The 24,363-nt window shown below is 50.4% G+C and overlaps 14 protein-coding genes across 14 annotated transcripts; 6 read left to right on the top strand and 8 right to left on the bottom strand.

Annotated features, from left to right (window-relative positions):
- Positions 1 to 142: 142 nt before the first annotated feature.
- On the top strand, positions 143 to 4,031 carry V1512DRAFT_202252 (P-loop containing nucleoside triphosphate hydrolase protein; the record flags this gene model as incomplete). The annotated part of the gene is made up of 2 exons (XM_066913255.1): positions 143 to 2,982; positions 3,026 to 4,031. The coding sequence occupies 2 exons, from the start codon at positions 143 to 145 to the stop codon at positions 4,029 to 4,031; spliced, it is 3,846 nt and encodes a 1,281-aa protein (XP_066773633.1).
- A 17-nt stretch (positions 4,032 to 4,048) lies between these two features.
- On the bottom strand, positions 4,049 to 6,432 carry V1512DRAFT_220509 (ABC1 family-domain-containing protein). The gene is made up of 3 exons (XM_066913687.1): positions 5,686 to 6,432; positions 4,236 to 5,642; positions 4,049 to 4,194 (listed from the first exon to the last, which is right to left on the bottom strand). Exons 1-3 carry the CDS (start codon positions 6,205 to 6,207, stop codon positions 4,150 to 4,152), a joined length of 1,974 nt encoding a protein of 657 aa, XP_066773632.1. The 5' UTR covers positions 6,208 to 6,432; the 3' UTR covers positions 4,049 to 4,149.
- V1512DRAFT_258177 (uncharacterized protein) lies at positions 6,423 to 6,972 on the bottom strand. Its single transcript, XM_066915388.1, has 3 exons — positions 6,753 to 6,972; positions 6,618 to 6,703; positions 6,423 to 6,578 (listed from the first exon to the last, which is right to left on the bottom strand). The coding sequence occupies exons 1-3, from the start codon at positions 6,862 to 6,864 to the stop codon at positions 6,564 to 6,566; spliced, it is 213 nt and encodes a 70-aa protein (XP_066773631.1). The 5' UTR covers positions 6,865 to 6,972; the 3' UTR covers positions 6,423 to 6,563.
- A 22-nt stretch (positions 6,973 to 6,994) lies between these two features.
- On the top strand, positions 6,995 to 7,849 carry V1512DRAFT_202460 (uncharacterized protein; the record flags this gene model as incomplete). Its single annotated transcript, XM_066913262.1, has 1 exon — positions 6,995 to 7,849. One exon carries the CDS (start codon positions 6,995 to 6,997, stop codon positions 7,847 to 7,849), a length of 855 nt encoding a protein of 284 aa, XP_066773630.1.
- A 2-nt stretch (positions 7,850 to 7,851) lies between these two features.
- Positions 7,852 to 8,505, bottom strand: V1512DRAFT_258175 (mediator of RNA polymerase). The gene has a single exon (XM_066915387.1). It carries the CDS (start codon positions 8,359 to 8,361, stop codon positions 7,921 to 7,923), a length of 441 nt encoding a protein of 146 aa, XP_066773629.1. The 5' UTR covers positions 8,362 to 8,505; the 3' UTR covers positions 7,852 to 7,920.
- Positions 8,506 to 8,816: 311 nt separating this feature from the next.
- V1512DRAFT_202618 (phosphatidic acid phosphatase type 2/haloperoxidase) lies at positions 8,817 to 9,617 on the top strand (the record flags this gene model as incomplete). Its single annotated transcript, XM_066913265.1, has 2 exons — positions 8,817 to 8,909; positions 8,961 to 9,617. 2 exons carry the CDS (start codon positions 8,817 to 8,819, stop codon positions 9,615 to 9,617), a joined length of 750 nt encoding a protein of 249 aa, XP_066773628.1.
- Positions 9,616 to 12,567, bottom strand: V1512DRAFT_67703 (muts domain V-domain-containing protein). The gene is made up of 2 exons (XM_066918476.1): positions 10,982 to 12,567; positions 9,616 to 10,941 (listed from the first exon to the last, which is right to left on the bottom strand). Exons 1-2 carry the CDS (start codon positions 12,536 to 12,538, stop codon positions 9,796 to 9,798), a joined length of 2,703 nt encoding a protein of 900 aa, XP_066773627.1. The 5' UTR covers positions 12,539 to 12,567; the 3' UTR covers positions 9,616 to 9,795.
- Positions 12,568 to 12,649: 82 nt separating this feature from the next.
- Positions 12,650 to 13,945, bottom strand: V1512DRAFT_67583 (cytidine deaminase-like protein). Its single transcript, XM_066918475.1, has 3 exons — positions 13,690 to 13,945; positions 13,593 to 13,644; positions 12,650 to 13,548 (listed from the first exon to the last, which is right to left on the bottom strand). The coding sequence occupies exons 1-3, from the start codon at positions 13,835 to 13,837 to the stop codon at positions 12,687 to 12,689; spliced, it is 1,062 nt and encodes a 353-aa protein (XP_066773626.1). The 5' UTR covers positions 13,838 to 13,945; the 3' UTR covers positions 12,650 to 12,686.
- On the top strand, positions 13,890 to 15,460 carry V1512DRAFT_67561 (uncharacterized protein). The gene is made up of 3 exons (XM_066918474.1): positions 13,890 to 14,133; positions 14,176 to 14,231; positions 14,276 to 15,460. The coding sequence occupies exons 1-3, from the start codon at positions 14,058 to 14,060 to the stop codon at positions 15,272 to 15,274; spliced, it is 1,131 nt and encodes a 376-aa protein (XP_066773625.1). The 5' UTR covers positions 13,890 to 14,057; the 3' UTR covers positions 15,275 to 15,460.
- Positions 15,302 to 16,939, bottom strand: V1512DRAFT_258167 (L-Aspartase-like protein). The gene is made up of 2 exons (XM_066915386.1): positions 16,203 to 16,939; positions 15,302 to 16,157 (listed from the first exon to the last, which is right to left on the bottom strand). Exons 1-2 carry the CDS (start codon positions 16,845 to 16,847, stop codon positions 15,354 to 15,356), a joined length of 1,449 nt encoding a protein of 482 aa, XP_066773624.1. The 5' UTR covers positions 16,848 to 16,939; the 3' UTR covers positions 15,302 to 15,353.
- Positions 16,940 to 17,514: 575 nt separating this feature from the next.
- V1512DRAFT_233941 (40S ribosomal protein uS11) lies at positions 17,515 to 18,377 on the top strand. The gene is made up of 5 exons (XM_066914045.1): positions 17,515 to 17,686; positions 17,733 to 17,795; positions 17,846 to 17,888; positions 17,938 to 18,215; positions 18,264 to 18,377. Exons 1-5 carry the CDS (start codon positions 17,659 to 17,661, stop codon positions 18,296 to 18,298), a joined length of 447 nt encoding a protein of 148 aa, XP_066773623.1. The 5' UTR covers positions 17,515 to 17,658; the 3' UTR covers positions 18,299 to 18,377.
- Positions 18,370 to 19,707, bottom strand: V1512DRAFT_258158 (uncharacterized protein). Its single transcript, XM_066915385.1, has 2 exons — positions 19,230 to 19,707; positions 18,370 to 19,185 (listed from the first exon to the last, which is right to left on the bottom strand). The coding sequence occupies exons 1-2, from the start codon at positions 19,476 to 19,478 to the stop codon at positions 18,415 to 18,417; spliced, it is 1,020 nt and encodes a 339-aa protein (XP_066773622.1). The 5' UTR covers positions 19,479 to 19,707; the 3' UTR covers positions 18,370 to 18,414.
- A 104-nt stretch (positions 19,708 to 19,811) lies between these two features.
- V1512DRAFT_67447 (uncharacterized protein) lies at positions 19,812 to 23,157 on the top strand. The gene is made up of 2 exons (XM_066918473.1): positions 19,812 to 21,537; positions 21,581 to 23,157. The coding sequence occupies exons 1-2, from the start codon at positions 19,840 to 19,842 to the stop codon at positions 23,129 to 23,131; spliced, it is 3,249 nt and encodes a 1,082-aa protein (XP_066773621.1). The 5' UTR covers positions 19,812 to 19,839; the 3' UTR covers positions 23,132 to 23,157.
- A 329-nt stretch (positions 23,158 to 23,486) lies between these two features.
- On the bottom strand, positions 23,487 to 24,358 carry V1512DRAFT_195241 (A1 cistron-splicing factor; the record flags this gene model as incomplete). The annotated part of the gene is made up of 2 exons (XM_066913155.1): positions 23,487 to 24,046; positions 24,091 to 24,358. Coding segments are annotated over 2 exons (828 nt in total), but the record flags the coding sequence as incomplete, so codon positions are not given.
- Positions 24,359 to 24,363: the final 5 nt, after the last annotated feature.

Raw genomic sequence — 24,363 nt, 5'->3', positions numbered from 1 at the left:
GTTCTTCAGGTTAAACCGAACAATTCAAGTGTCTTCGAGACAATGGAGGCAGCTGAGTACGTTCAGTCCGCTTATGGCACAGGCTGTGAACAGTATGCCTGATAGCGATGGGATTGACGATATTGAGTCAAATGTGCGCTGGATGAGGGACGGACCCAGTGATATTCTGGACAACGAATTCGGCTCAAGACGATCAAGACAGCGAAGACGGGATAGACAACGAAACAGGGACAAGAAGAAACAGACGAAGCAGAGTGAAGGAAAAGCAACGACTGCGACGGAAAGTAAACAGAGGAACAAGTACTTTGACACTGAAATTATGCCAAAATTGAGAAGTGCACAGTGGCCTTGCTCAGAGAATGAGTTGCAACTTGACGATGTCGTTAAGGCTTACAATAAGCTGATTGCATATCCGTTAGAAATAAGTCAAAAAGAAGGAATAATCACGGCAAAGCTCACGTTTCCGTCAAATTTTGACCTGAGTCCAATCACAGTCAGCGTGAAAGGTCAACGCCAACGAGATTTGAGTGCAGTGTATGGCGAAATATTCAAACAGTTAAACTCACTCCCAGACGCGTCCATCATTGATTTTGCTCCAGGAGGCAAATACTTTAACTGGGATGTCTATGGCTCTATCGTGTCTCGCAAGACTCTGACTGCGCAAGACAACACATCGTCCAAACTGCACGTTCTAGCTGTCGGACTCAGACACGGCGCGCTGCCAAAGTTCGTCAACTCGACTTATAAAGGCATGTACACGGTGGCCATCAACTGGCCCGAACTCGACATCAACATCAAAGCAACCCGGTCGTCCCAAATGCGGGCCGAGCTTGGGGTCTGTCTTGCGTTCAAAATTCTATACGAGCAGCGACTCAAGGACCGCGGCGAGCTGCAGCAGACAATGTACATCAATGACATGGCTGAAATCAGCCCACCGACCGCACGCAAATTTATGCATTACCTCGCGATTCAACTTCGTGTTAACTCGAGTCCGGTTTACAACGTCAAGCGGAAGGGACAGTATTACAGCTGTGCAATTCTGATTGAGAAGGAAATGGTTGGCGAAATCAAAGGTATGCATTCGTCTGAAAACGCTAAAGACGGTGCAGCGTTGGTGTCTACATTTGTGATTGCAAAACGCAATCCGGAACTTTGGACCGACTTTTTGGCCGAACTGCGTCGAGGTCATGGAAAAGTCCTTAACCGAGTACAGCAAATTTTTCTACGCATAGACTACCCTCTTTTATCCGCCATCAGAGGCACGATCAATGACGGCAAAGCATACCTATCCATGCTCCCCGTTCCCGAGCCAAAGCCAACAAAACCCCGGTCCAACGACGAGAGATGGCGTCCGAAGCGCCACCTGACCACACCCGAACAAATTGAGGCGGCCAACGCATCACTGACCGAACAGCTCAAGCGGTATAACATGTCGTCTGGCACCGAAGCGATGCGCAAAATCAGAGCCGACTTGCCGTTCAACCACCACAAGGACGAAATCATGGCCCTGATCGACAACAACGATGTGGTCATGATTGTTGGCGCGACCGGGTCCGGCAAGTCAACCCAGGTCCCGCAAATCATTCTCGACAGCATGACAGAGCGTGGACAAGGTGCAGGGGTCGGCATCATCTGCACCCAACCACGGCGGATCGCGGCGGTGTCGGTCGCCGAGCGCGTGGCGGCGGAGCGCGGACAGAAAATCGGGCACCAGGTAGGGTACACGGTCAGGTTCGAGAGCAAGATTGCGAAAGCAGACAGTACGGTGGATTACGTAACCATCGGCGTGTTGCTGCGCCGAATGTTCAATGACATCGACCGGGCTTTCGACGGTGTCACGCATCTCATCATTGACGAGGTCCATGAGCGCTCGACGTTGACGGATTTCCTACTGGTTTTACTGAAACGGCGATTGCAGCAGCGAGAAACCGACCCGAGCGTGAGTGTGCCGAAAATCATCCTGATGTCGGCCACAGTCGACACGACTTTGTTCGTGCGCTACTTCCAGAAGTGGGACCCACCGACGCTGTCTGTCCCCGGCCGGACGTTCCCGGTCGATGAATACTATCTTGACGACATTATCCACCTGATCTCGTCCAAGGAGAGAGCTCAGCTCGCGGACGACCCAATGCTGAGGAAATATCTTGCGGCAGAGCACGAGTTAAAGCCGGCTGTTGAGGTCGAGGCCGCGGACGACGAAACCAAGCCGATGGCGATGATTGACTGGCGTACGAAGGAGTATTTTGGCGAAAGCGGCGAGTACGGCGGCATGCCTATGGACAACAGCTTTGTGCCTATCGCGCTGATTAGCAAGGTCATTAACCACATCATCACGACCTCGACAGAGGGCTCGATCCTTGTGTTTTTACCCGGGTATTCTGATATCCTGGCCACCCAGCGCGAGCTACTGCACACGCATGCAAACCTGTTTGACGACCGCGACAAGTTCAGGCTGTACATGCTGCACTCGTCGTTGGTCAACGCACAGAGGGAGGTGTTTGAGAAAGTGCCTGCCGGGTGTCGAAAGATCATTCTGTCGACCAACATCGCCGAGACCTCGGTCACGATCCCGGAACTACAGTACGTGATTGACTGCGGCAAGGAGCGCGAACTGAAGTACCTACACTCGATGCGTGTGACCACGCTGATGGTCGATTGGATTTCGCGTTCGAACGTGAAGCAGCGCGCCGGTCGGGCCGGTCGGGTCCAGAACGGTGTATACTACGGGCTCTACGCCAAGCGGCGACTGGGGCACATGAACGTGTCGCCAACGCCGGAAATTTTACGGACAGACTTGCAGCAGATTTGCTTGGAGTCCAAGTCGCTGATTGGCGCGGACGGATCGATTGAAGAGTTTCTGAACGACGCGATCGAGCCGCCAAATAGATTTGCGATCGCGGCTGCGATCTCGGAGTTGAAACATATCGGTGCGCTGGCGTCTGACAACAGCTTGACTGCTGCCGGATCGCTCATGTCGGTCTTGTAAGTGCAAGTGTTGACCCATCATACGTAAGCTAACGAGCAGGCCTGTACATCCTAGTCATGCGTGGATGATTTTACTGTCGATTTTGTTTCGATGTTTCGACCCTGCCGTGTTAATCGCTGCCATCGGCAGCGGGCGGTCGTTATTTTTGCGTGTGCCCGGCGGGGACGACAAGGTCGACCGGATTCGGAAACGGTTTGGAGACGGGAAAAACTCTGATGTGATTGCGGACATGAACGCCTTTAGAGAATACAGACGGATCCGGATACAGCACGGGCAGTCCAAGGCGGACCAGTTTTGCAACTCCAACATGCTGCACCGCGGTGCAATGCAGACTGTGGCCGGGGTCGCGCAGCAGATTGAGGAGACGCTGGTAAAACAGGGTGTGATTGCCGCGACGCCGGCTGCGGAACGGTATGAGGGAGAGGTTGGTCCGCCCGATCTGAACTCGCTTGCCGTGAACGAGGCGGTTGTCAAGGCTCTGCATTTCATTGGGAACTACCCCAACGTTGCGATACAGCTGTCTCCGTGGATGCTGCAGACTGCGCATGAGAACAACGCAATCATGCACATGATGTCGCTCAACATGCCCGAGTTCGACGGGCCGAACCGGTACAAGGGCACGATTAGGCGCGACACGGTAGCCAGATTCGGGACTGTGTTTGGATTTGACGAGAAGATTGGTAGTGCTGGGAACACGCAGGTGCAGTTAAAAGGCACGACGCGCACGAGTCCGGTCCCGCTGCTTCTGTTTGCCGAGAACGTGAAGCTTGAGACGAACGCGGACGGGAATGAGGACGTGGTCGTGGACGAGTGGCTGCCGTTTTGCGTGAACCCTCCTATCGCTGTCCAGCCACTGATCGAGCTGAGAGAAACGTTTAAGGCCGTGGTCGCGCGGTCGATTGAGAACATGGTGTTACGGACTAAAGCGGAGGACGAAGCGACCGAGGCCAGGTTGCAGAACTTGTTGTCCCAAGTCATGCGTGGAGTCGTGCACACGATTGAGATTCAAGATCAATGGGCGAACCAGAATAGACGAACGCCGTAGAGACGTTGTATTATATGTAAATAGTATTAATGAGGGTGAATATTTGTTATACATTTGGACAGTCGTAGTCTATCTTATACATTGGACTACTCGTTTACACATTAGACCACTAGTGGTCTTATACATTTGGACATAACAAGTCGTAGCGGACGAGCCGGTTGATCTGTTTGTTAGAATTGTTTGGAAAAAGACAAAAATACATACGCCTGCAGCAGAGCCAGAGACAAACTGTCGAGCTTCGAGCGCAAGCCAGACTTTTAGCATCGGCGTGACAGACTGGTGTTTAATCGCGTCAGGTCCTGACATTGCGCCCAGCTTTCTCAAGATCGGGAGCGACGACCGGAAAATGTCGAGGTTGGGGTCAAGTTGTCTGCCGATGCCTTCGAGTAGCAAGACCGAGAGCACGACGTTAACAAAGTCGCCTTCCATTCTGACGTGATGAGTCCTGACCATCGACAGAACAGTGTTGAGCACTTCCGAGATGCGGAAGTTACCGAGCGCGAACGTGCGGGACTTGACGCCGAGCAGCAGATGTTGCATCTTGAGCGCAAACACGTCCGGGTCGAGCACGGTCGCGGGCGTGCGCGAGCGCTCGACCATGAGTTCGCCGGCACGGTACCCGTCGAACGTTGCGAGCGACGCAAACAGGTCGAGGAAGTTGCGTCTGTCTGTCTCGTTGAGTTCTGTTACGAGGCCGGCGTCGAGAAACACAATCTGTGGGCGGAATCCGTCGCGGTCGAGCGCGGTCAGCTTCGCTCTAAATTGCGTCGGGTCGGTGATATGTGCGAGCGAAGACGTGATGGTGTCGGTCTGGTGAGCGTCAAAATGCTCGTTCTTGGTCCAAACCGACGATGGCCCGCGTTTGGTCGGGCGCACGAACCGAACCATGATGTTGCCGGGATGCAGGTCTGCGTGGATGAAGTTGTCAATCAGGAGCATGTTCAGGAACGCGTTCAAGCCCATATCTGCGATTTCTTCCTCCATCTCAACCCGGCCGTCAGACGGGAGGGCGAGTAGCTTGCCCATTGGGATCGCGGGCACGAATTCCTCGACCAGGACCCGGGGTGAATCTGTACCGGGCAACAGCGCTGAGTACGAGATTGGGAAGTGGATGCGTTCGCGATGAGAAAAGTTGTGAGCAAAGATAGACAGGTTGGCGGACTCGATCCGGAGGTCCATCTGTAACCGCATCATGTTTCCAAATTGCGCAACCTCGTCTGGTAGTGAGAGCCACTCGAGTGTAGGAACGATATTGATGAGCGATGCAAAAAAGTTCATAATTTGCAAGTCCCTCCGGACTTTCTGCTCAACGTGCGGATGCAGCACCTTGACCGCGACCCAGACGTCGGACCGCCGGTCACTGTCGGGCACCGAGCGCAGCATTTGGGGCGCCAGTTTAGCTTTGTATACCTGTGCGATTGCGCCAATGCCGAGCGGTGTTGCGTCGAACTCGGAAAAGACGTCTGCAAGGGTTTTCGTGTTGAATGCCTTGTTGATTTCAGATTTCGTGTACGAGAGCGAGTGCGGTTTGACGCTCGAGTGTAGTTTTGACATTTCGGCACACATCATGCGAGGAAAAATGTCAGTTCTGGACGCGGCCCATTGGCCGAGCTGTACGTTAGTATTTTGCGACACAGTAGTAGAAATGACTGACTTTAATGAAGGTCGGGCCGGCTTGTTCCATTGACCAGATCAAGTATTTGTACCACCACAACGCGCCAGTGGTTTCCGACTCGGCTACACGTTTGCCGACCAAGACCGCCGGGGACATGAGAATAACTGGTGTGAAGATTGATGCTAGGTGCAGGAATCTGAAGCAGGTTGCGAGTGTGTCATAGACGTAGTCGAAGAATGCGAGCACATGTTTGAACGGCGACGAGTGTTGGCGCTGATTTGACTCGTCTGACTTTGCGAGTAGATATTGCTCGCGGGTCTGGAAATGCGGGTGAGAATTGACTGTGTCGAGAGATGGGAAGTCGCAGAGGATTGGGGCCAGGCCGAGGGCGTAGAGACGTCGACTGGGTCGTGGTCGTGAGTGTGGGTGTGAGTGTGAGTGTAAACGAGATCTGAATGATTGATGCCTGACTGATTTAAAAGGTCTGACTCTGAGTGTGAATGAGTCAAGTGTTATTGAATGTAATTGAGGTCTAGATAGTCTACAACACAGTGAAGACATTGTGATGTATGACTAGATGTAGATCAATGCAGATCTAATCCAGAGTGTATACTAGAGCGTATTGATTCGTATAGAAATGATTGAACGTAAGTGTGGCTCTAATGTGTAATGTGTAATGTAATATGGCGTATAGTATGTATGATATATAGGTGTTGTGTATATTGTACGTACAGAGTCGAGGAGTGAGAGCGTATGAGCGTATGTGATCTGGAAATGCAAAAGTATGATGTAGCAGAGAGAGCGTATGCAACGTATGCCATTTAAATGCGACTACAATACGTACAATACGTACAGACGTTTGTTTATATGTACAACAAATTGATTTACTATGTATTTACTATGTATTTAGTGTGGTATTACTTCTTGTTATCCTGACCGTTAGACGTGCTTGTACTATATGAACTACTAACCAATTGTTCTCTCTGTTCAGGCGTATATTGTGTCCGATACTTATGATTAAGCCATAACATTCTTATTGAAGAGACCGTGTAATAAACTAGAAGTCGTTAGGATCAGAGTGAGTGAGAACGAGTAGAAAAACGTACTGGTGCCTCCAACGAGTGTAAGAACAGTCAAACGATGACCAACATCAACTGCAGTCATATACCAAGGCCTTGAGAACTGTTTTCTTCTCAAATTCGGGATTTGTCTGTTCATTTTGATGTGATGATGGCGAAGTGTTGAGTGTGAAGGAGAATGGGACGATGTAAGATGAATTTACCCGGCTTTATAAGATATTCCGATGGTGAATTTTTCGTTTTGCACTGAGATGACGACAAAGATGAGGATGATTCGACAGATTAGCGCGAGTCGAGTGCGGTCATTGCATTCGAATGTGCGTAGGGATGCGTATTTTGATTTCTGGAGGAATTTGAGACCGAAGAAGGACGACACAGTAGAGGAGAAGAGAGTCAAGGCACGACAAGAGCAGTTACGGGAAGAGACAGGGCCGGTGCTTGATGAAGTAGTTGAAACGGAGTCGGAGCTTAATGAAGTAGCCGAGACAGAGTCGAGTGGAGTCAAGCTGAATGACGTGGACTGGAGAGTGTCAAAGATCAAGGCACGATTTGCAGAGAATGTGGATGATTTGGACACTAAAGGACTTGAAGATGGGAAGATTTATGAGATTGGATTTAAACGACCGACTCGAAGATGGAAAGAACAGCTGAGTGATTTTTCTGTTTCAATATGGAAGAGAAGGAGTCCAGTGTATGATATGGCAGAGGTCAGGAGACTTGCAGGGATAATCATTGCGGAAGATATGAAATTGATTAGTATCGAATGGCCTATGAATGGGAAGAGAACAGTTACTGGAGATGTTGATGAAGACGAGTTTGAGAAGATTGCGAGACAACGATATGAGTTCAAGCTGGCTGTCAAAATCGAGGAATATTCGTTGGTCAATCTTTATAAGCGATTCAATATTGTGAAGAGATTAAGTCAGTTAACAGGACGAACAGTGCCAGATTCAATTTTTACAGGAGCATTGAGTATGAAGGAGATTTTGAGGTACTATGAGATTGACAGACAGAGACATGAGAAGTATGGACTGTTTCAGGATGATCCGTATAATCCATATGTTACCAAGTTGTATATAGATCCGAAGAGGTATGAGGGTACTAATGTGGCTATTATTGAGTGACACTTACTGTAATATACATACTCATTATACTACATTATACTACTACGTTATACTATATACTACACTATATGCTATATTACACTGTTCAATACATTCTCAGCATTCTCACAAGCATCTCGTATCAACTTAATCTGACTCTGTTTCCTGATCAATTCCGACTCCATCAACGAGATAACTGATTCCCTTGCTTGATGAGGTCTGTACTGATTAAGGATATGATGAATATTAATCAATAACACTCTTATTTCATCGACATTCTTCGGAAACTGTTCCGGTTCGATACTCATGATTCCAACCAGTTCAAGGTATTTTAAAAGTAAATTATTGATTATTTCGTTAAGAAGATCAATTTTATTGTTATTATTCGCATTGTTTATATCAATAATATCATTTAATAACGGTAAACAGTCATTAACACTCCAATTTAGTCCAAATGAAGTGTACTGATCTTTAGACTGTTCATGCTCGAGTGAATCGAATTCCGGTGGAGGAGGAAACGCAGATCCGTCCATCTTATCTTATCTTATCTGTCTTGTGTCGCGTCGCGTCTGTTGTGTCAGGATACGCGTATATATACACACACACACACACACTTGTAGTCATACGCGTGTCTGAATAGACTAAGGAGGACGTGTCATGCTCACACGTGCTGTTTAATGGCATAAATGTCACTAAATTGTTTGTATTAGCGTTCACTATTAAAACAATTCGAGTGACACTTTTGTCATTTCAGGACGGCGCCTTCTCTCACACTATACCCTAACTGTTGTGCCCTACTCACACTATCTGACACTATCTACCCTCACGATACTCTCACACACTCACACACACTCACGTACAACGCAATATACACACGATACACACAATGTATTCCCTACACAAAACAGCTCATGTCTTGCATAAACACTATGCATTGGACTGGGCATTGGTCTGGTTTTTACTCGGAGGTTTCTTGGTGCTTACTCAAATGACTCCGTTCTATTCAATGTTCACTCTTGATGACCCGTCAATCCAGCATCCTTACGCTACAACTGAAAGAGTCACCTCAATTAATGGTGTAGTACGTTATTTCATTCTGTATTGGAAATTTTACCTAACAACTCACTTCCAGATCTACACAACCACAATTTCTGTCGGCGTCGTCCTCATCTTCTGTCCTTTCTTGCATCGCCACAACAAGGCATGGCTCCATGTCCTTAATGTTTCCTTGCTCTCCCTCTTCCTCTCCGTCATCCTGACTGAGTTTGTCACTGAAATGTTTAAAAACATGATCGGAAGACTGAGACCGGATTTCATCGCGAGATGCTTGCCTGCTCCTGGAACCCCATACAACGTCCTGGTCGGCGTCGAGGTATGCACTAACACAAACACTCAGGTCCTGAATGACGGCTTCCGTTCAACTCCTTCCGGCCACTCCTCAAACGCATTTGCAGGTTTCGGCTGGCTTGCAGCCTGGGTCGCAGGCCAGCTTAGAGTCTTCCGCCCTGGTACCGAACTTTTCCGCACCGTCCTTGCTGTCTTGCCCCTGCTCGGCGCCTGTCTGATTGGAATCTCTCGTATCGAAGATTACCGTCACCACATCACTGACATCCTCTTCGGCGGCATTCTCGGCTCTCTGATCGCCTGGTACTCGTACCGCAAGTTCTTCCCTCACCTTGGAAAGGACAATTGCAATATTCCGTTCCCGGCTCCAGAGTACGAAAACGATACTATCGATTATTATGACTCACTTGATGAAATGGAGGCGGCAAAGTTGTATGTCGAGTAATTATGATCTTTACATTTACAGGGGTTTCTTTTTATGTTTGGTGTTGCGTATTTTCTTCGTGTGGTGCATATTTATAATTACAATAATTCATCCTCTACGTTTCAATGTAGAGTTGTCCTTTTATTTACATAACTTATCCTGCACAATGTGAAGGAACGCGATACAGTGCAAGATGGTGTCATTCTAATTTACTCAAAAACTCAACATCCTGTCGTAAAAACGCATCCCGTGCCACAACAGCCTTCTCTCGGTCCTCAATTTCAGCAGCCTTAACCTCTGCAACTTGTACGACTTCATCAGGCAAACCTGCCAACCGGGCAACGTTCAACCCGTAACTCCGGCTTGCAACCCCTCGAACCGCTTCATACAAAAACGACACCCCATCATCGGTATGCTTGTACGCCATGTAATACTTACCCACGCTCTCGTCGGTCTCGGCACACACACCAGGATAATGCGTGACAAACAAAGTCAGCGATTTAACGTCACTCACGAAATACGATAGCACGGCGCCAGCAATCGCGCTGCCGTCAACAGGACCTGTCCCGCGCCCGACCTCGTCCAACAGCACCAGCGACCGCGAGGTGGCCGACCGCATGATGTCCGCGATCTGGTCCAGCTCGACCATGAACGTCGACTCGCCGGCTTGCATGTTATCATTCGCGCCCATCCGGGTATACACTCCGTCGACCAAACCAAGCCGTGCGCTTTTCGCAGGAACGTAGCTCCCAACCTGTGCCATGATTGCGATCAGCGCGGTCTGGCGGACGTAGCAACTTTTGCCGCCCATGTTTGGCCCAGTCAACACGACCGCTCGAATATCGTCGCCCAAACACACATCGTTCGGCACAAACGCGTCAGCGCTGACCTGCTCGACCATCGGGTGTCGACCAGAGCGCACTTCAACGCACGTCCGGTCAACAAACTCCGGCTTGACGTACCCCGGCAACCTTGACACCGCGACCAGAGACAGAAGACAGTCCAGGGTCGCCAGCGCGACAACGATGTCTTTCAGTCCGACATAGCAAGTGGCAATGTCGCTCAGAAACGACCGAAATGCAACATCGCAAGCTAAACTCAACGACTCGCGTCTCTCTTCGCGTTCCCGAAGCAGCGCGACAACTTCGGGAGGGTGAAACCGCGAGACCTGTTTAGTCCCGCTGATCTTGATCCATGTCTTTGGCAACCCTCGTAACTCGGTGTTGCGCAACTCAATCACGTACTCGGTCCCGGCAACGGTCGAGTACTTCATGTACGATTTATTGATTTCCTTCCGAGCCCGAATAAGAAACGAGTCCAGCTCAGTCTCGATCTGCAAAATACCCTGCCCATTAGCTCGTCTCTCTTGCAGTGCAACAACATACCATTTTGTTGTCCTCGATATCAGGATACGCGTCTTCAGATTTGAAAAAATGATACTTGTCATTCTTGACTGCAGCATCACACTCGATCGCGTCTAGAAAATTCGCAACCTGCGTCGCCATGGTCGGCAACACTTTGAAACACCCGTTCAGCAACTCGGACCTTAAGGTCGGCTCAACCGCAAGTTCACGCCCGATTCGTTCAAACGCACGCAGGATTAAAAGCACGTCCGATCTGGTCGACCGGCCGTAATGGATCCTGACCAACCCGTTCTCCAAATCAGGCAGCTTAGCCAACAGGCCCACGACACGCTGCCATAAATCAGACGTGCTGTGCATGATCTCGTCGACCGCTCCCACCCGGATCTCGAGCCGGGCCAAGTCAGTCAGCGGGCTGCCGATCCAGGTCCGCAACATACGTTGTCCAAACCGGGTCCGTGTATGATCCATCAGCCAGAACAGACTGCCTTTAATCACCCCGTCGTCGGATGAGAAAATGGCGAGACTGGATAGTGTGTTGGAAGGCAGCGCCATGCACGACTGGGATTTGAAGTCTTCAAAATTTGCAGTCAGCGAAAACACCCGATCGAGATTGTACTGGGCCATGTACGCCGTCATCGACGCGACGCAGACCCGCACCAGTTCAGGCAAGTCACCATCGTCTGCTGATATCCGGTCCACAGTCTCGCTCCTGGCATCAACCCGCTTCAGCACTTTCTCCGTCTGACTCGAGACCTCACCAACGACCACAATCTCACACGGCGGTAAATGCAGCAGTCGGGTCTCCAACTCTGCCCTCATGAACCCGTCCTTAAACTCATCGTAAACAACCCTTCCAGTGCTCGGCACAACAGCAACCATCCCAATCACGACCCCGTCTCGACACGCGGCCTCACAGATCCCAAATACAACCCCACCGCTCTCGCCATCGTCTACAAACGTGCCTTTAGTGTACACTTCTGTCAGCTCACGTGCGAACGGCCCGGCCTTATTCGCTCCCGCCGCCTTCAACGCGGCGGTCTCGGTCTGCCGAACAAGCCCAACTTTATAGCCCTTCTCAATCAACCTTCTAACATGAACGTAGATCCGCGGCACAGGCACCATGGCCGATGCGAACTTGTCAAACCGGTCGTCCAGCGCCTCGGCCTCAGCAACACTATTCCATCCCGGCACCAAAAAGATATTCAGCTCGCTCGACGCAACCCGCGCATCCTCGCCATAGAAGTAGAATTTGTACCCGACCTCGACCGCCAACAGGATGTCTAAATGCCGCTTCTTGATGTCAACGTATTGTTGCACCATCGCGGTCAGCTTGGCCTTGCGCGGCCGCACAGTCTCCCCTGGCGTACTCCGACGTATGCGCTTGGTGCGCGGTCCGGCCGTACTCGGCGCCGACGATGCAAATCGCTTCAGACTATCTCGGTGCACCAATGCCGTCTGCACCGTCTCTATAGTCTTTGCGACTACATTGGGCACGGACTCAAACACAGGATCAACTGGCTTCGGCCGTGACCCAAAAAACCTACTCAGTGACTGCTGCGCTTGCTGTGGACCTGGCATTGCTGGTAATTTTACGAATCAATCCAGACGATAAAACACGACATGTTGTGCACGTGACTTATTGTCTGACATTGTGTACATTCACGCGTTACGCGCCTCTACGAGTAAAAATATTGTCTATGTACATGTATTCACGCGGCATACTATACTACGCGTTTATATCATCCTGGACATGAGGAAACGCAACCGCGCCGTCGAATCTCCATGACTCGAACCGCCAATTTAGCAGTTTACTATTGTGTATACCATAGCCCGGCCCCGAATGCCTATCAACACAACCTGTCCGGGGCATCGTGTTAACGTAGACTAGCCTCGCAATACGGGAGTGCACCATTGCCATTGCACACATCGCGCAAGGTTCATGTGTGGTCAGGAGGTGCAAGTTGTGGCACAAGTACGCCTGCGGTGGCGTGCCTTCTCGATTTGACTTGGTCGAGCTCTGGATCTGTCGACGGAGAAACTCAGACTCGGCAACTTTGGCAATGCACGACATTGTACTGTGGTTCAAAGGATTACCAGACGACTTGCGTGTGTCAACCGCTGCGGCCGTTATTTCGTACGTCGCCGGGTCAACGGCCAGCGTCGCGACTGGGACCTCGCCCGCGCTGTCTGCAATCTGAGTCAGCTCGAGTAGCTTGTCGACGCATTTCCGATACAGCGCTTGTTCCTGCGCCGGCAGCTCGCGGCAGATCGCATGCGAGTTGCCGCGCCACATGATTGGCCACGTCTTGTCGGACCAGAGCTTAGACTGCTCTTTGGTCAGCGCAGGGTATCGTGCCACTTGTCTGATGTTCGGCACCAGCACGCTCTTGTCGTCGTCGTCGCCAATATGCGCCCTGACGCCGTCCAAGACGTGTGTGATATCTTCTAGACCAGGCACAGAATCAACAGAACACACCAGTAATGACAGATATACCTCGTCACTGCGTTCTATATGCTTACCCAGCTTGACTAACCGCCGTAAATGCTGTAATGAATGTGGTTCTTTGGGCAACACCTGCTTCAAGTACCTTCCACATCAGCTCTCATCCTGACCACTCGACAACATACTCACGACATAACAGACGTAGCACTCTTTGCTCTGATTACCGTACTCCACACGTCAACTACACCATTCAGCAATATTCACCCTCTCAAGCAAACGTACTGACCCAGCACAAGCTCAACATGTTCATGCCATGACTTGACCTTAACAAATTCATACCCGCCTTCGTGTTCCTCTGTACTATCATTCAAGCTATGCGGTGCTTTATGCCGCAAGTCAGGCTCACTCCTGACATTCACCATCGTCACGCTCATCTCGACAACTGTCGAATCCTTTCTTTGCTCGCCTCGACGACCATTTCCTATGTTACCCGGAATGAGCACCAAACCCTTGAGCTTACACGCCGCACGAAATTTTGTTTCGAACTTTGGTTTTTCCTCAAACTTCACAACTAATTTTCTAAAATGACTCCTCCTGCTGCTATGCCGGTATGTTGCTTGTATTGGGTGATAGTGTGTAGATATTAATATTTAGATGTTTAACCCCGACGGAATCAAATCTCCAAGCTCGAGTATCAGCGCATTCAATGATGAACCTGAAGACGTTCGAAGTGAGTAATACTGCAGTGCTATGAGCTCTGGCTAACGTACAGTCATTGGATACGATCCTCTTGTTCCTCCTGCTCTGCTTCAACTTGAAGTACCTGCTGTACGTATTTTGTTTTGTGTCCTGTCCACGCATTAACTGTTTAGTCCCAAAAGTCTCTTGACACTGTCATTCAAGGCCGTAAAGGCGCAATCAAGATTCTGAACGGCAAATCAGACAAACTGCTTGTTGTCGTCGGTCCTTGCTCGATCCACGACCCTGAAGCGGCATACGACTACGCCAGCAGACTGATCCCTCTGGCAAAGAAACTTGAGAACGAGCTAGTGGTCGTCATGCGGGCGTACCTCGAAAAACCGAGGACGACGGTCGGGTGGAAAGGTCTGATTAACGACCCTGAGATTGACGAATCGTTCCACATCAACCGCGGTCTGCGAGTGTCCCGCCAGCTCTTCTGCAAGCTCACAGACATGGGCATCCCGATTGCGTCTGAGATGTTGGACACTATCAGCCCTCAGTTCCTGGCCGACCTGTTGTCGGTCGGCGCGATCGGTGCCCGCACAACAGAGTCGCAGCTTCACCGTGAGCTCGCGTCCGGCCTCTCGTTCCCGGTCGGGTTCAAAAACGGTACCGACGGCTCGGTCGATGTGGCGGTCGCCGCCGTCGGCGCGGCGTCGCAACCACACCACTTCATGGGTGTCACCAAGCAAGGTCTGGCCGCCATCACGACCACAAAAGGCAACGAGCACTGTTTCGTGATTCTGCGTGGCGGCAAGCGCGGGCCGAACTTCGACGCTCAACACGTGCAGGAAGCCAAAGCCCAGCTGCCGTCTGGCACGTTGCTGATGGTCGACTGCTCGCACGGCAACTCGCAGAAAAACTACAAGAACCAACCGAAGGTCGCGTCTGTGGTCGCGGACCAGGTCCGGACAGGTGAGTCGGTCATCATGGGTGTCATGATTGAGAGCAATATTTCTGCCGGACGCCAGGATGTGCCTGTCGGCGGCGGCAAGAAGAACCTGAAGTACGGAGTTAGCATCACGGATGCGTGCGTGTCGTGGGAAGAAACCGTGCCGATGCTTGAAGAGCTTGCGGATGCGGTCAAGACTAGACGACAAGTACTTGCTGCACGGGCTGCGGGTAATTAGTAAAAGGATTATGTTTTTTTGGAATTGTTATAGTACGGTTAGTTTATTACAAAAGTTACATAAATGCGGTTTGTAAACTTTAAACACTTAACTCGACCTTCTCCTTGGTCAGATAAGCCTTGTAAGGCTTCAGCGCAGCCGCGACAGTGACCTTGACGAATTTGTCGGTCTGCTGTGGTGCCCGACCAACAAATGTCGACGGGTCCAACAACTTGTCGAGCTCCGCCCAGATAGGTTCAAAGTACTTCTCCTTCTTGACCCGGTCAATCAGATCGTTGTCGCCGCCTTCTTCCTTGACGACTCTTGCCGCCTGGTGCGACAACACTCTGATCTCCTCGTGACACTCCTGCCGGCTTGCTCCCTTCTGGACCATGGCCATGATGATGTTTTCGGTCGCCATGAACGGCAGCTCGCTCATAATTCTACGCTCAATAACTTTCGGGTACACTACCAGGCCGGAAGTGATGTTGAGCAACGTGCTGAGCACAATGTCAGCGGTCAGAAACGCAGACGGAATAGATACTCGTCGGATGGCGCTGTCGTCTAGAGTGCGCTCAAACCACTGCACCGACGCAGTGTGCACAGTGTCCTGGAACAACCCGGTCAAATGGCGCGAGAGCGAACATACACGCTCGCACCGCATCGGGTTGCGCTTGTACGCCATCGCGCTGGACCCGATCTGCGTGCTCTCGAACGGTTCCTCAATCTCTTTTAAGTTTGCAAGCAGACGCAGGTCGGTCGCCATCTTGTGCGCAGTTGCGCCGAACGACGCGAGAGGACCAAGAACGTCAATGTCGATCTTGCGCGAGTACGTCTGTCCGGTACATGGGTACGCGTACTCGAACCCGAGACTTTGCACCACGAGCTCGTCGAGCTCCTCGACCTGCCCCTATCAGCAAGTATATAGTTACAGACACAAAATACAAACCTTGTCGTGGTCGCCGTTGAACAAGGCGAGAAAAGAAGCCTGGGTGCCGGTCGTACCCTTGACACCTCTCAATCCGATATCGTCTCTGGCGCGCTGGATGTTGCGCAAATCCCACAGCAACTCCTGGATCCACAACGTCGCACGCTTACCAACCGTGGTCAACTGAGCCGGCTGGAAATGCGTCCATCCAAGCACAGGCATGTCCTTGTACTGCAGCGCAAACTCTGACAGCCGTTCAATGACGTTGACGAGTTTCTTAATCAGCAGGTCGCAGGCGTCGCGCAGAAAGATCAAGTCCGCGTTGTCAGTCACATAGCATGAAGTGGCTCCCAAATGAATGATTCCAGCTGCAGCCGGACACGTCACTCCGTATACATGCACATGGGACATGACATCGTGCCTGACAATCTTCTCCTGCTCAGACGCGGCCCTGATCTCGTCGTCTGAAATCTCAACATTCGCACGCAGCTGCTCAATTGCCTCGTCAGAAATGGTATCCAGCCCTAGTTCCTTTTCCGCAATCGCAAGGTGCAGCCACAGTTTGCGCCAGGTCGAGTACCGGGTTCTCGGACTAAACAGCTGTGACATCTCTTTCGACGCGTATCGAGACGACAGAGGCGACGAGTAACTATCAAGACTTGACATGCTTTTTCACAGAAACAGGGTTAACAGATTTACAGGACTTTACAGGAGCAATTGCTGCTTTAAACGTCGCGAGTGAAAATGACTAATTTCTCGACGACTGGGAGAAATCTAAAACCCTAAAACCTTGACAACCGTAATGGACTTGCACGAATATTTTACCCTAAGCAACTTCGACTCTAAACCCTCATATTTTGTAATTCATTGAACCACCCTACAAACCCTTTTCCATAAAACCAAACCCATTCTTTCATACGTCACGTGTAGACAAAACGCGTAAAGCTACCCCTGAAAAATAGCACCCTTCGTTTGATGATTACGTAAATGAAACTCGATGGGGTATCAATTCTGCTATTCTACGCAACTCAATATTATTAGTTACAATGTACAAGACCAAGGTACAAACCCAGAGTATTGATTGAGTTGAACCGTTCGATGGACTGGGATCAAACGGTAGAGGGTTTGAAGTCTGGTTCAATGAATTACAAGAAACGAGGGTTTAGAGGCGAAGTCAAATTATAGAAGAAAATAAATTAAGTTTACAGTAAAAGTTCAATTGCTTAATCGAATTGACCGGGAACGGCTCTTGAGTTTCTTAAGGTTGCCCAGGGTTTCATTATAGAAGCCACACACAATGCGGCTCTAGAAGCAGCTAGGGTTATTCCATGTAGGGCTAGTAGATTGACGCGTGACTGCATTTTGTGTGGACGTTCGTGAACATAGTGGGTTAGGGTGTACAAGGCACTGGGCGAGAGCTGAACTTTGCGATTCCTTCGAACTTCTCGACGACCTTTCACTCTTCAACACACACAAAATGCCACCAAAAGTTGCTGCAAAGACAGGTCAGTTTAGACGAGATTGAGTGTTGATGAAGCTAACGAAGAACAGAGAACATTTCTCTTGGACCTCAGATCCGTGAAGGCGAGCTGGTGTTCGGTGTTGCTCGTATTTGTATGTCGAAATGTCACGATATTTGAAGGATTGGGTTAATTAGAGAACAGTCGCTTCCTTCAACGATACTTTTGTTCATGTCACTGATCTCAGGTCAGTTCAACTATTCACTGTTTAAAAGAAGGTGTACTGATGAATACAGTGGACGCGAAACTATTGCCAGAGTTACTGGAGGAATGAAGGTTAAGGCTGATCGTGATGAATCATCTCCTTACGCTGCTATGTTGGCTGCTCAGGATGTTGCTGCCCGATGCAAGGAAATTGGTATCACCGCTCTGCACGTCAAGATCAGAGCTACTGGTGGAACCGGGTCAAAGACACCTGGACCTGGTGCTCAGAGTGCGCTTAGAGCTCTTGCCCGTGCTGGAATGAGCATCGGACGTATTGAAGATGTTACTCCTGTCCCATCAGACTCTACTCGTATGTTGTCAATTGTGTTTTGATGGTTTTTAAGTGCTGACAGTACAGGTCGGAAGGGAGGTCGCAGAGGTCGCAGATTGTAAACATTTACATTTTATTGTACTATTCATTCATGTTAAAAAGTTAATAAATGGAAGTTTACGGTTGTTCTTAATATGTCAAAATGATTATATAAAAATACATGTAAAAGTACATATTCTCAGTCTAAACTTCGTTTCCGTTTAGGTCCAGGCGAGTGATTATTGATTGAACTAAACGTACCAACCACGGCAGGCGACGATATGATATCGATTGTCTCGTCCGGATCAAACGCCTTGTCGTGCTTCACCACTAACCGACTGATATGCTCAGTGGTCTCTTCATCCGAGTCCACAACGTCAGTATCAGACCCGGTATTCAGACTCTCGACCAGATCCACCTTCTTCTCTTTCAGACCAGCAAGTCTAGGCTGAACCTGAACCGGCGGCCCGTCATGTTGCTGGCGCTGCTGGCTCAACACTTGCGACGCCAATATCCCAAGTGCGGCCAGCCCGCCGTCCTCTTCATGTCCCGACCCATGCCGTTTCGCCTTGTGCTTTAACTTATCAATCACCAAGTCCCGCTCCTCTAGTTTCTTCTGTGTTTCAAATAACCGGCCTTTAGCCCTGACTAGCCGCAGCCTGTACCGTTCGGTCTCTTTCTCGGCCATATGGTCAAACCCTGTGTCTTGTTTAATCGCGATCAAATCCATTCGTAACCTGTCCACCTCCCGCTTGACAATCGCATTCTCGACCTGATGCCGCCGTAACGACTCCTCAGTCTCAATCTTTAACAACCTGGTCTGCAAATGGTATTGCGACGACTTGACCCGTGACCGTGCAAGTGCTGACCGGAGTCGTCGAATTAAAGCATTGGCCTTAAATAGTTTGTGCTGTGCAGTCATTTGATCCATATCCCTAATTGCAGTCGCAGGCACGTCTTCCCATTCCTCCTACTCAATCAGCACCAGTCTAGAACCTCGTCTAAATTGCATACATCTTCCGCAAACTCGGCCGTAGCCCAAATATTCGCTGCTTTGAACTCTGTACTTGCACTCAGCCGCTGCGGCGGCGCCATTGACGGCACGGCAGTAGGTGTCGCCATCTGAGATACTTTCGATGGTGACTCGAGCGCTAGTCCTTCAGACCTGCTGGTCGGCGGTGTCTTGACTGACGACACTGCCGACGCGTTGGATATTGACGACACCGCGCTCTCAGGCGATGTCAGTACATGCGGTTCTGCCATTCCTTCTGTGCGTAACTTGCGTGAACGATGAACTAGACTGTGAACTTCATGACAATGTCGTCATTTCGAATATCAGTGAAATCTGTTCTTATATGCCAGTTCAGTCAGTCAATTGCCTTGAAAAAGCTCTTGTAAACACAAAATATTGCTTACAAATGATTGTATGCACTTTACAAGCAAAACCCTTCACACAAACCGGACTCGGGTTGTTTGTTTATTTCGACCTGAACTCGGTCTCGACTTTGCGCGCTCGAGGCGACAAATATATCACCTAACCCCACTATCACGTGACACAACTATCTGGTTTGTTTACAATTGGCTCAAAAAGTAAACAAAAGGCATCTTCAACACAGCAGCACAAATGGCAACACCGCCAGACACAATTAGGCATTCTCGACTGCCAGTATCAATGCCTCCTGGTAAGACACGGGTTTTGAGCGTCCACGGTGATGGGAAGGCCAAGAGCCGAAGTACGAGTCTGAACCTGAGGCTCGAATCAGTACGGCTGCTTGGGCCGAGGAGAATATACACTCGAGGAGCGGCGAAAAACCCGAGTGACGGTAGTGTGGGACTGGGTGAGACGGAAGCAATTGGTGGGAGCGTATTACGTCCGGTGTCGCAGAACACGGTCAGAACTAGCGACAGACCACGATCAATGGTAAATTCGAGGCCAAGTTCGGTCAAGTTGGCAAGACCGATACAGACGCCACGTACGCTGCCTACACCGAAGCCAGATTTTTTGAAAGGGCAGACGCCAGATCGAGATGACGTCGTACAGGCAGCGATAAGACGGCCCCAATCTGTGCTTGCAAAAGTGAAGCCGACTCCGACGCCAGTTACACGCTCTGTATCGCTGTTACACAAATCTACTCCGCGGCTCGCGACAAGACGTGACTCTGAAGTTAGCCGGACGCCAGCTTTGAGAACTGTGTCGTTGCACGTGCGGAAAACTCCAAACCTCATGGCAAATCACGCTCGTCCCTCGTCTAGTCTAGACAGATCGGCTTCACCGGCCACAGTAAGACCACCGACAAGAACAGTCACGCCTGCACCAGCATCAAGTCTGGCTAGACCAACCTCAACAATCAGACCGACTACGCGATCACATTCGCGCACACAAATCCCGACTCCGGACCGGGTCCAGTCAAACCGGGCAGGCCTTGCTCACGAAGACCAACCGGTTTCGACTCCGGCTACAGTTAGATCTGGTCGGGCTTTAAGTAAAGTCACGCCTGAGCGCTCTGGCATGGACAGATTGGTATCGACGCCGAGCACGGTCAGGCCAGCGCGACCATTGCGTGCACAGAAACTGACGACCGAACGGTCCAAGACTGGCACTGAGAGACTGGTGTCGACACCAAGTACAATCAGACCTGCAAAAAGACCAGATTCACCAAGTACGGTCAGGCCAGTTAACCGAACGGTATCTCATACCGTGGCACGCACTCCGACAACACGCCCGGTATCTCGGCTTGCCCGACCAAAACATGTGCCTCCTACGCCGACTACAATTAGAGCAGCAAGGTCCGTATCTCGCATCCAGACTGAACGCACGCGACCGGCGTCCGCCATAATTAGACCAGAACGACCGATATCCACACCAAGTACTCTCAGACCAGCCGCGCATCAACCAGATACGGCTCGAACAGCTCGTCTGCCTGCATCGCGCTCGGTCTCAACAACATCTACAGTCAAACCTACTAAGCCCCATCCGCAGGAGTCCGACATTTCTAGCCCGATTGTACGGCGTCTTGCGCACGCCAAAACGCGGTCGACCAGTACGCGCACGACGTCACGACAGATAAATTACGACCTCGAAACATGTGCCGGGGTGTCAAAAGTTTTGATCCATAAGATCCAAGAAGGGCGCAAGACTGGCACCCTCGACTTGTCGCGTCTCGAGCTCGCAACCGTGCCTGACGAGGTCTATGATTTGTTCAAGAACGAGAATCGGCGGAGGAGCATAGCCGAGGTCAAGTCTATCAACGCGGCCGATAACTCACTTGAACGGATTGACGATTTACTGACTACTACTTTTTCTAGTCTTGTCACGCTTGACGTATGTGTGTTTAGAGGATACGTGAGTAGATGCTAATGAATAGTTGCGAAACAATAGATTGCGGAAAATACCCTTGTCAGTCTCAACGTTGTATAGTCTGACGGTACTGAATTTGTCAAACAACAGACTGACAAACGAGTCGTTGCCAGTCGTATTCTCGCTCAGTGCGCTAGTTGATCTAGAGATGCAGGGCAACCGGTTTGACGGACAGTTGCCTGAGTCTTTAAATCAGCTGAAGGATTTGGAAGTCCTTAATTTAAGTGACAACGACTTCTCGTCCGTCGCCGATATCGCGTTCAGAGGTCTTGTCCGATTACGCAGGTTAAACTTTCAGCAAAACAAGCTCCGCAAATTCCCATTTGACGCGATCGAGAACGCGCCGATGGCAGAGCTGAATTTGTCGCGCAACAAGCTGTCAGACAGCTTAATCTCAATCGACCGGATCACGCGATTTCCAGACCTGCGAGTTCTAAAAGTAGACCATAATCAAATCAAAGTGTTTTCTGATTTCGCAATCATCCTGCCGTCGCTCGAAACACTTGAGATGCACTCAAACCTGGCGTCGTCACTCGGGTTATTGCTGCTGTGCACACCGAGTTTGACCGTGCTGCAGGTCGCACGCAACATGCTAGCCACGCTGCCCGAAGGTGTCGCTGAGCTGCCGCAGTTGAAAGTGCTTGACATTTCGTACAACCAGTTTACGCAGCTAGACCCAATCCTTGGCACGATCGACTCGCTCGAGAGCATCAAGTGGGACGGCAACAAGTTTGGCGAGCGCGCGCTAGCTAGCATGACGACCGCTGAAGTCAAGGTGCGGTTGAGAGCCAGGTACGAGCGGGAAAAATTGCACGATGGCGGCAGCCGCGGAGACGATGACGATGGTGAGAGTAGTAATGAGCTGCTTGAGATTGTCATGAAAAATAAACTTGCCCGGCCGAGTGTTAAATCCGACGTGGTGGACTTGAGCGGGCGCGGGTATGACCAATTTCCAGACCATGTTAAAGAGCAGTTCCTGCCCGGACGATATTATCGATCGGGAAGCGATGCAGTCAGCGAGCTGGTGTTGCAGAACAACAGGTTTTCGATAGTTCCGGACACAATCATGACGTTTGGGTTTGCAAACTCCTTGAAGATTCTTAACCTTTCGCACAACGAACTCGGCGACGACGCGTTCAACATGCAGATTTCACTACCGTCGCTGACGAGTCTGGACTTATCGTGCAACGCGATCAGTGAGCTCTACATGTTTGTTGCGAACTTCCAGCTCAACAATCTGGTGACACTCGACCTTGCGTTCAACAGAATCGCGCACGTACCCGCAAGCTTGGTGAGGTCTTTCCCGACGCTGGAGGAGCTAAATGTGCATGAAAACAAGATTTCAGAGATTGACGCGAAAGCGTTTGCCGGGCTCGAGCGGGTGGACCTATCAAACAACTCGATATCGTACTTGCCGCCGGAACTGGGTACGATCAGGACGATGGTGGAATTAAAAGTCCAGGGCAACACGTTTCGGACACCGAGGTGGCAGGTTGTGGAGAAAGGCACGGACGCGTTAATGGAGTGGTTACGGCTGAGGTTGCCGGAGGACTTGTAATGTCACTTGTAAAATAGACTGAGGAGGCCAGTAATAGATTGTACGATGAGAACTATAACTCAACAACGACGGGTGCGTATTCGTCGTCGTCAATTTCGTTTGCGAAATCGTCGTCGTCGCTACCGTAGTGGTGCATTGACTCGAACCGTCTGGTCGAGCCCGCGAGCGACCCGAGCGCTGTTTTGCGGGACTGTTTGGCTGAATAGTCGATGTCGAGTCCGAATTTATCGTACAGTAGTGTGGCAATGTTGCTTATTTTGTCGAGCATAACTGATTTGTTTGCGTCAGAAATCACAAGAGTAGCGGACTCGGACGCAACTTGATCTTGTTCGAGCAGTGTGCTTCTGAGTAATCTGAGCTGTGTGCGTATGAAGGACGGGCCGAGAAGGTCAGTGAAGTAGAGATCAGGGATGCACGTGAACTGGGTATGCAGCATGTCTAGCAAGTCGATGTATATCTGCGTGTGACTTGCAACTGCAGCTTTACACGTCGCCAGCAGCTCGAGCAAGCGTTTCCACTGTTCCGCTGCCGAGTAGTTTGCAAGCACGGTCACGAGTACGAAAGTGAGCTGCATTTCTGCCAGCACAGCCACGTACTCGCCTGTGCCATCGCGGCGGAGAAGGTCGTCCAGGAACCATGTGTGGTCGAGCGCGGCTAGAGTCAAGTCGCGCCCGGTCGTGCCGGGGGGCCAGGTGGGTTGTTTTCTGACGTCGAATGTTAGGAACCGGAGTGCGTCTGTGTCTGTTGATGAAGGTAGGAGGAGGGAATCTGCGGAAGAAGGGGTGATTGAGGATAGAGTGGTTGGTGCATCTGGAAGGATTGTAGATAGCCGTGATGGCGTGAGGTGTGAGATCAGTGATGAGAACGGTGGGTCGGAGGGAGGGTATTTGAGTAGATGGGAGTAGGTCATGATATCTTGACATTAGTCAGGTGTACGAACAGAACAAAGACAGTAGTACCTAAGTCAGACGAGTCGTTAAGCAGAGTAAATTCTTCAGTATCATCATTCCAGTCCATTCTAATCACAGAATCATCAGCAGCAGTAAAAAACACGGCCATACGAAGACTTGACGATTCTTCAGCCGAATCTGGAGTCCAATGTAGGACATGAATACCACTTGGAATTAGTTTTATGCCTTTGAAGTTAGGTGTCGCAGAGAAAAATTGTAAGTCTAATCCTAATTGGCAATTCACAGGGACGTTGTTGAGGATTAGTGTGGTGTTCATGATGT

This window comes from Lipomyces arxii (assembly GCF_038497795.1).
Source record: "Lipomyces arxii strain Phaff 12-163 unplaced genomic scaffold V1512scaffold_2, whole genome shotgun sequence".
NCBI lineage: Eukaryota > Fungi > Ascomycota > Lipomycetes > Lipomycetales > Lipomycetaceae > Lipomyces > Lipomyces arxii.
Note: the sequence above shows the minus strand (reverse complement) of the source record. Positions and strands in the feature narration are given on the sequence as shown.

Excerpts from the sequence above, each read along its gene's own strand:
- V1512DRAFT_258177 (XM_066915388.1), bottom strand. The coding sequence starts at position 6,864 with ATGAACAGACAAATCCCGAATTTGAGAAGAAAACAGTTCTCAAGGCCT. Across the intron at positions 6,704-6,752 it reads TACACTCGTTGGAGGCACCA|TTTATTACACGGTCTCTTCA; the intron begins GTACGTTTTTCT and ends AACGACTTCTAG.
- V1512DRAFT_258158 (XM_066915385.1), bottom strand. The coding sequence starts at position 19,478 with ATGGCAGAACCGCATGTACTGACATCGCCTGAGAGCGCGGTGTCGTCA. Across the intron at positions 19,186-19,229 it reads CGGCCGAGTTTGCGGAAGAT|GAGGAATGGGAAGACGTGCC; the intron begins GTATGCAATTTA and ends CTGATTGAGTAG.
- V1512DRAFT_67583 (XM_066918475.1), bottom strand. The coding sequence starts at position 13,837 with ATGAGCGTGACGATGGTGAATGTCAGGAGTGAGCCTGACTTGCGGCAT. Across the intron at positions 13,645-13,689 it reads ACATGTTGAGCTTGTGCTGG|TTGACGTGTGGAGTACGGTA; the intron begins GTCAGTACGTTT and ends TGAATGGTGTAG. Across the intron at positions 13,549-13,592 it reads AGTGCTACGTCTGTTATGTC|GTACTTGAAGCAGGTGTTGC; the intron begins GTGAGTATGTTG and ends CTGATGTGGAAG.
- V1512DRAFT_220509 (XM_066913687.1), bottom strand. The coding sequence starts at position 6,207 with ATGTCTTCACTGTGTTGTAGACTATCTAGACCTCAATTACATTCAATA. Across the intron at positions 5,643-5,685 it reads CCGGCCCGACCTTCATTAAA|CTCGGCCAATGGGCCGCGTC; the intron begins GTCAGTCATTTC and ends ACTAACGTACAG. Across the intron at positions 4,195-4,235 it reads TCTCTGGCTCTGCTGCAGGC|ATCAACCGGCTCGTCCGCTA; the intron begins GTATGTATTTTT and ends TCTAACAAACAG.
- V1512DRAFT_67703 (XM_066918476.1), bottom strand. The coding sequence starts at position 12,538 with ATGCCAGGTCCACAGCAAGCGCAGCAGTCACTGAGTAGGTTTTTTGGG. Across the intron at positions 10,942-10,981 it reads ATATCGAGGACAACAAAATG|GGTATTTTGCAGATCGAGAC; the intron begins GTATGTTGTTGC and ends GCTAATGGGCAG.
- V1512DRAFT_67561 (XM_066918474.1), top strand. The coding sequence starts at position 14,058 with ATGTTTAACCCCGACGGAATCAAATCTCCAAGCTCGAGTATCAGCGCA. Across the intron at positions 14,134-14,175 it reads TGAACCTGAAGACGTTCGAA|TCATTGGATACGATCCTCTT; the intron begins GTGAGTAATACT and ends GCTAACGTACAG. Across the intron at positions 14,232-14,275 it reads TTCAACTTGAAGTACCTGCT|TCCCAAAAGTCTCTTGACAC; the intron begins GTACGTATTTTG and ends TTAACTGTTTAG.
- V1512DRAFT_233941 (XM_066914045.1), top strand. The coding sequence starts at position 17,659 with ATGCCACCAAAAGTTGCTGCAAAGACAG. Across the intron at positions 17,687-17,732 it reads AAAAGTTGCTGCAAAGACAG|AGAACATTTCTCTTGGACCT; the intron begins GTCAGTTTAGAC and ends AACGAAGAACAG. Across the intron at positions 17,889-17,937 it reads GTTCATGTCACTGATCTCAG|TGGACGCGAAACTATTGCCA; the intron begins GTCAGTTCAACT and ends TGATGAATACAG.
- V1512DRAFT_258175 (XM_066915387.1), bottom strand. The coding sequence starts at position 8,361 with ATGGACGGATCTGCGTTTCCTCCTCCACCGGAATTCGATTCACTCGAG.
- V1512DRAFT_258167 (XM_066915386.1), bottom strand. The coding sequence starts at position 16,847 with ATGTCAAGTCTTGATAGTTACTCGTCGCCTCTGTCGTCTCGATACGCG. Across the intron at positions 16,158-16,202 it reads TCAACGGCGACCACGACAAG|GTCGAGGAGCTCGACGAGCT; the intron begins GTTTGTATTTTG and ends TGATAGGGGCAG.
- V1512DRAFT_67447 (XM_066918473.1), top strand. The coding sequence starts at position 19,840 with ATGGCAACACCGCCAGACACAATTAGGCATTCTCGACTGCCAGTATCA. Across the intron at positions 21,538-21,580 it reads CTAGTCTTGTCACGCTTGAC|TTGCGAAACAATAGATTGCG; the intron begins GTATGTGTGTTT and ends GCTAATGAATAG.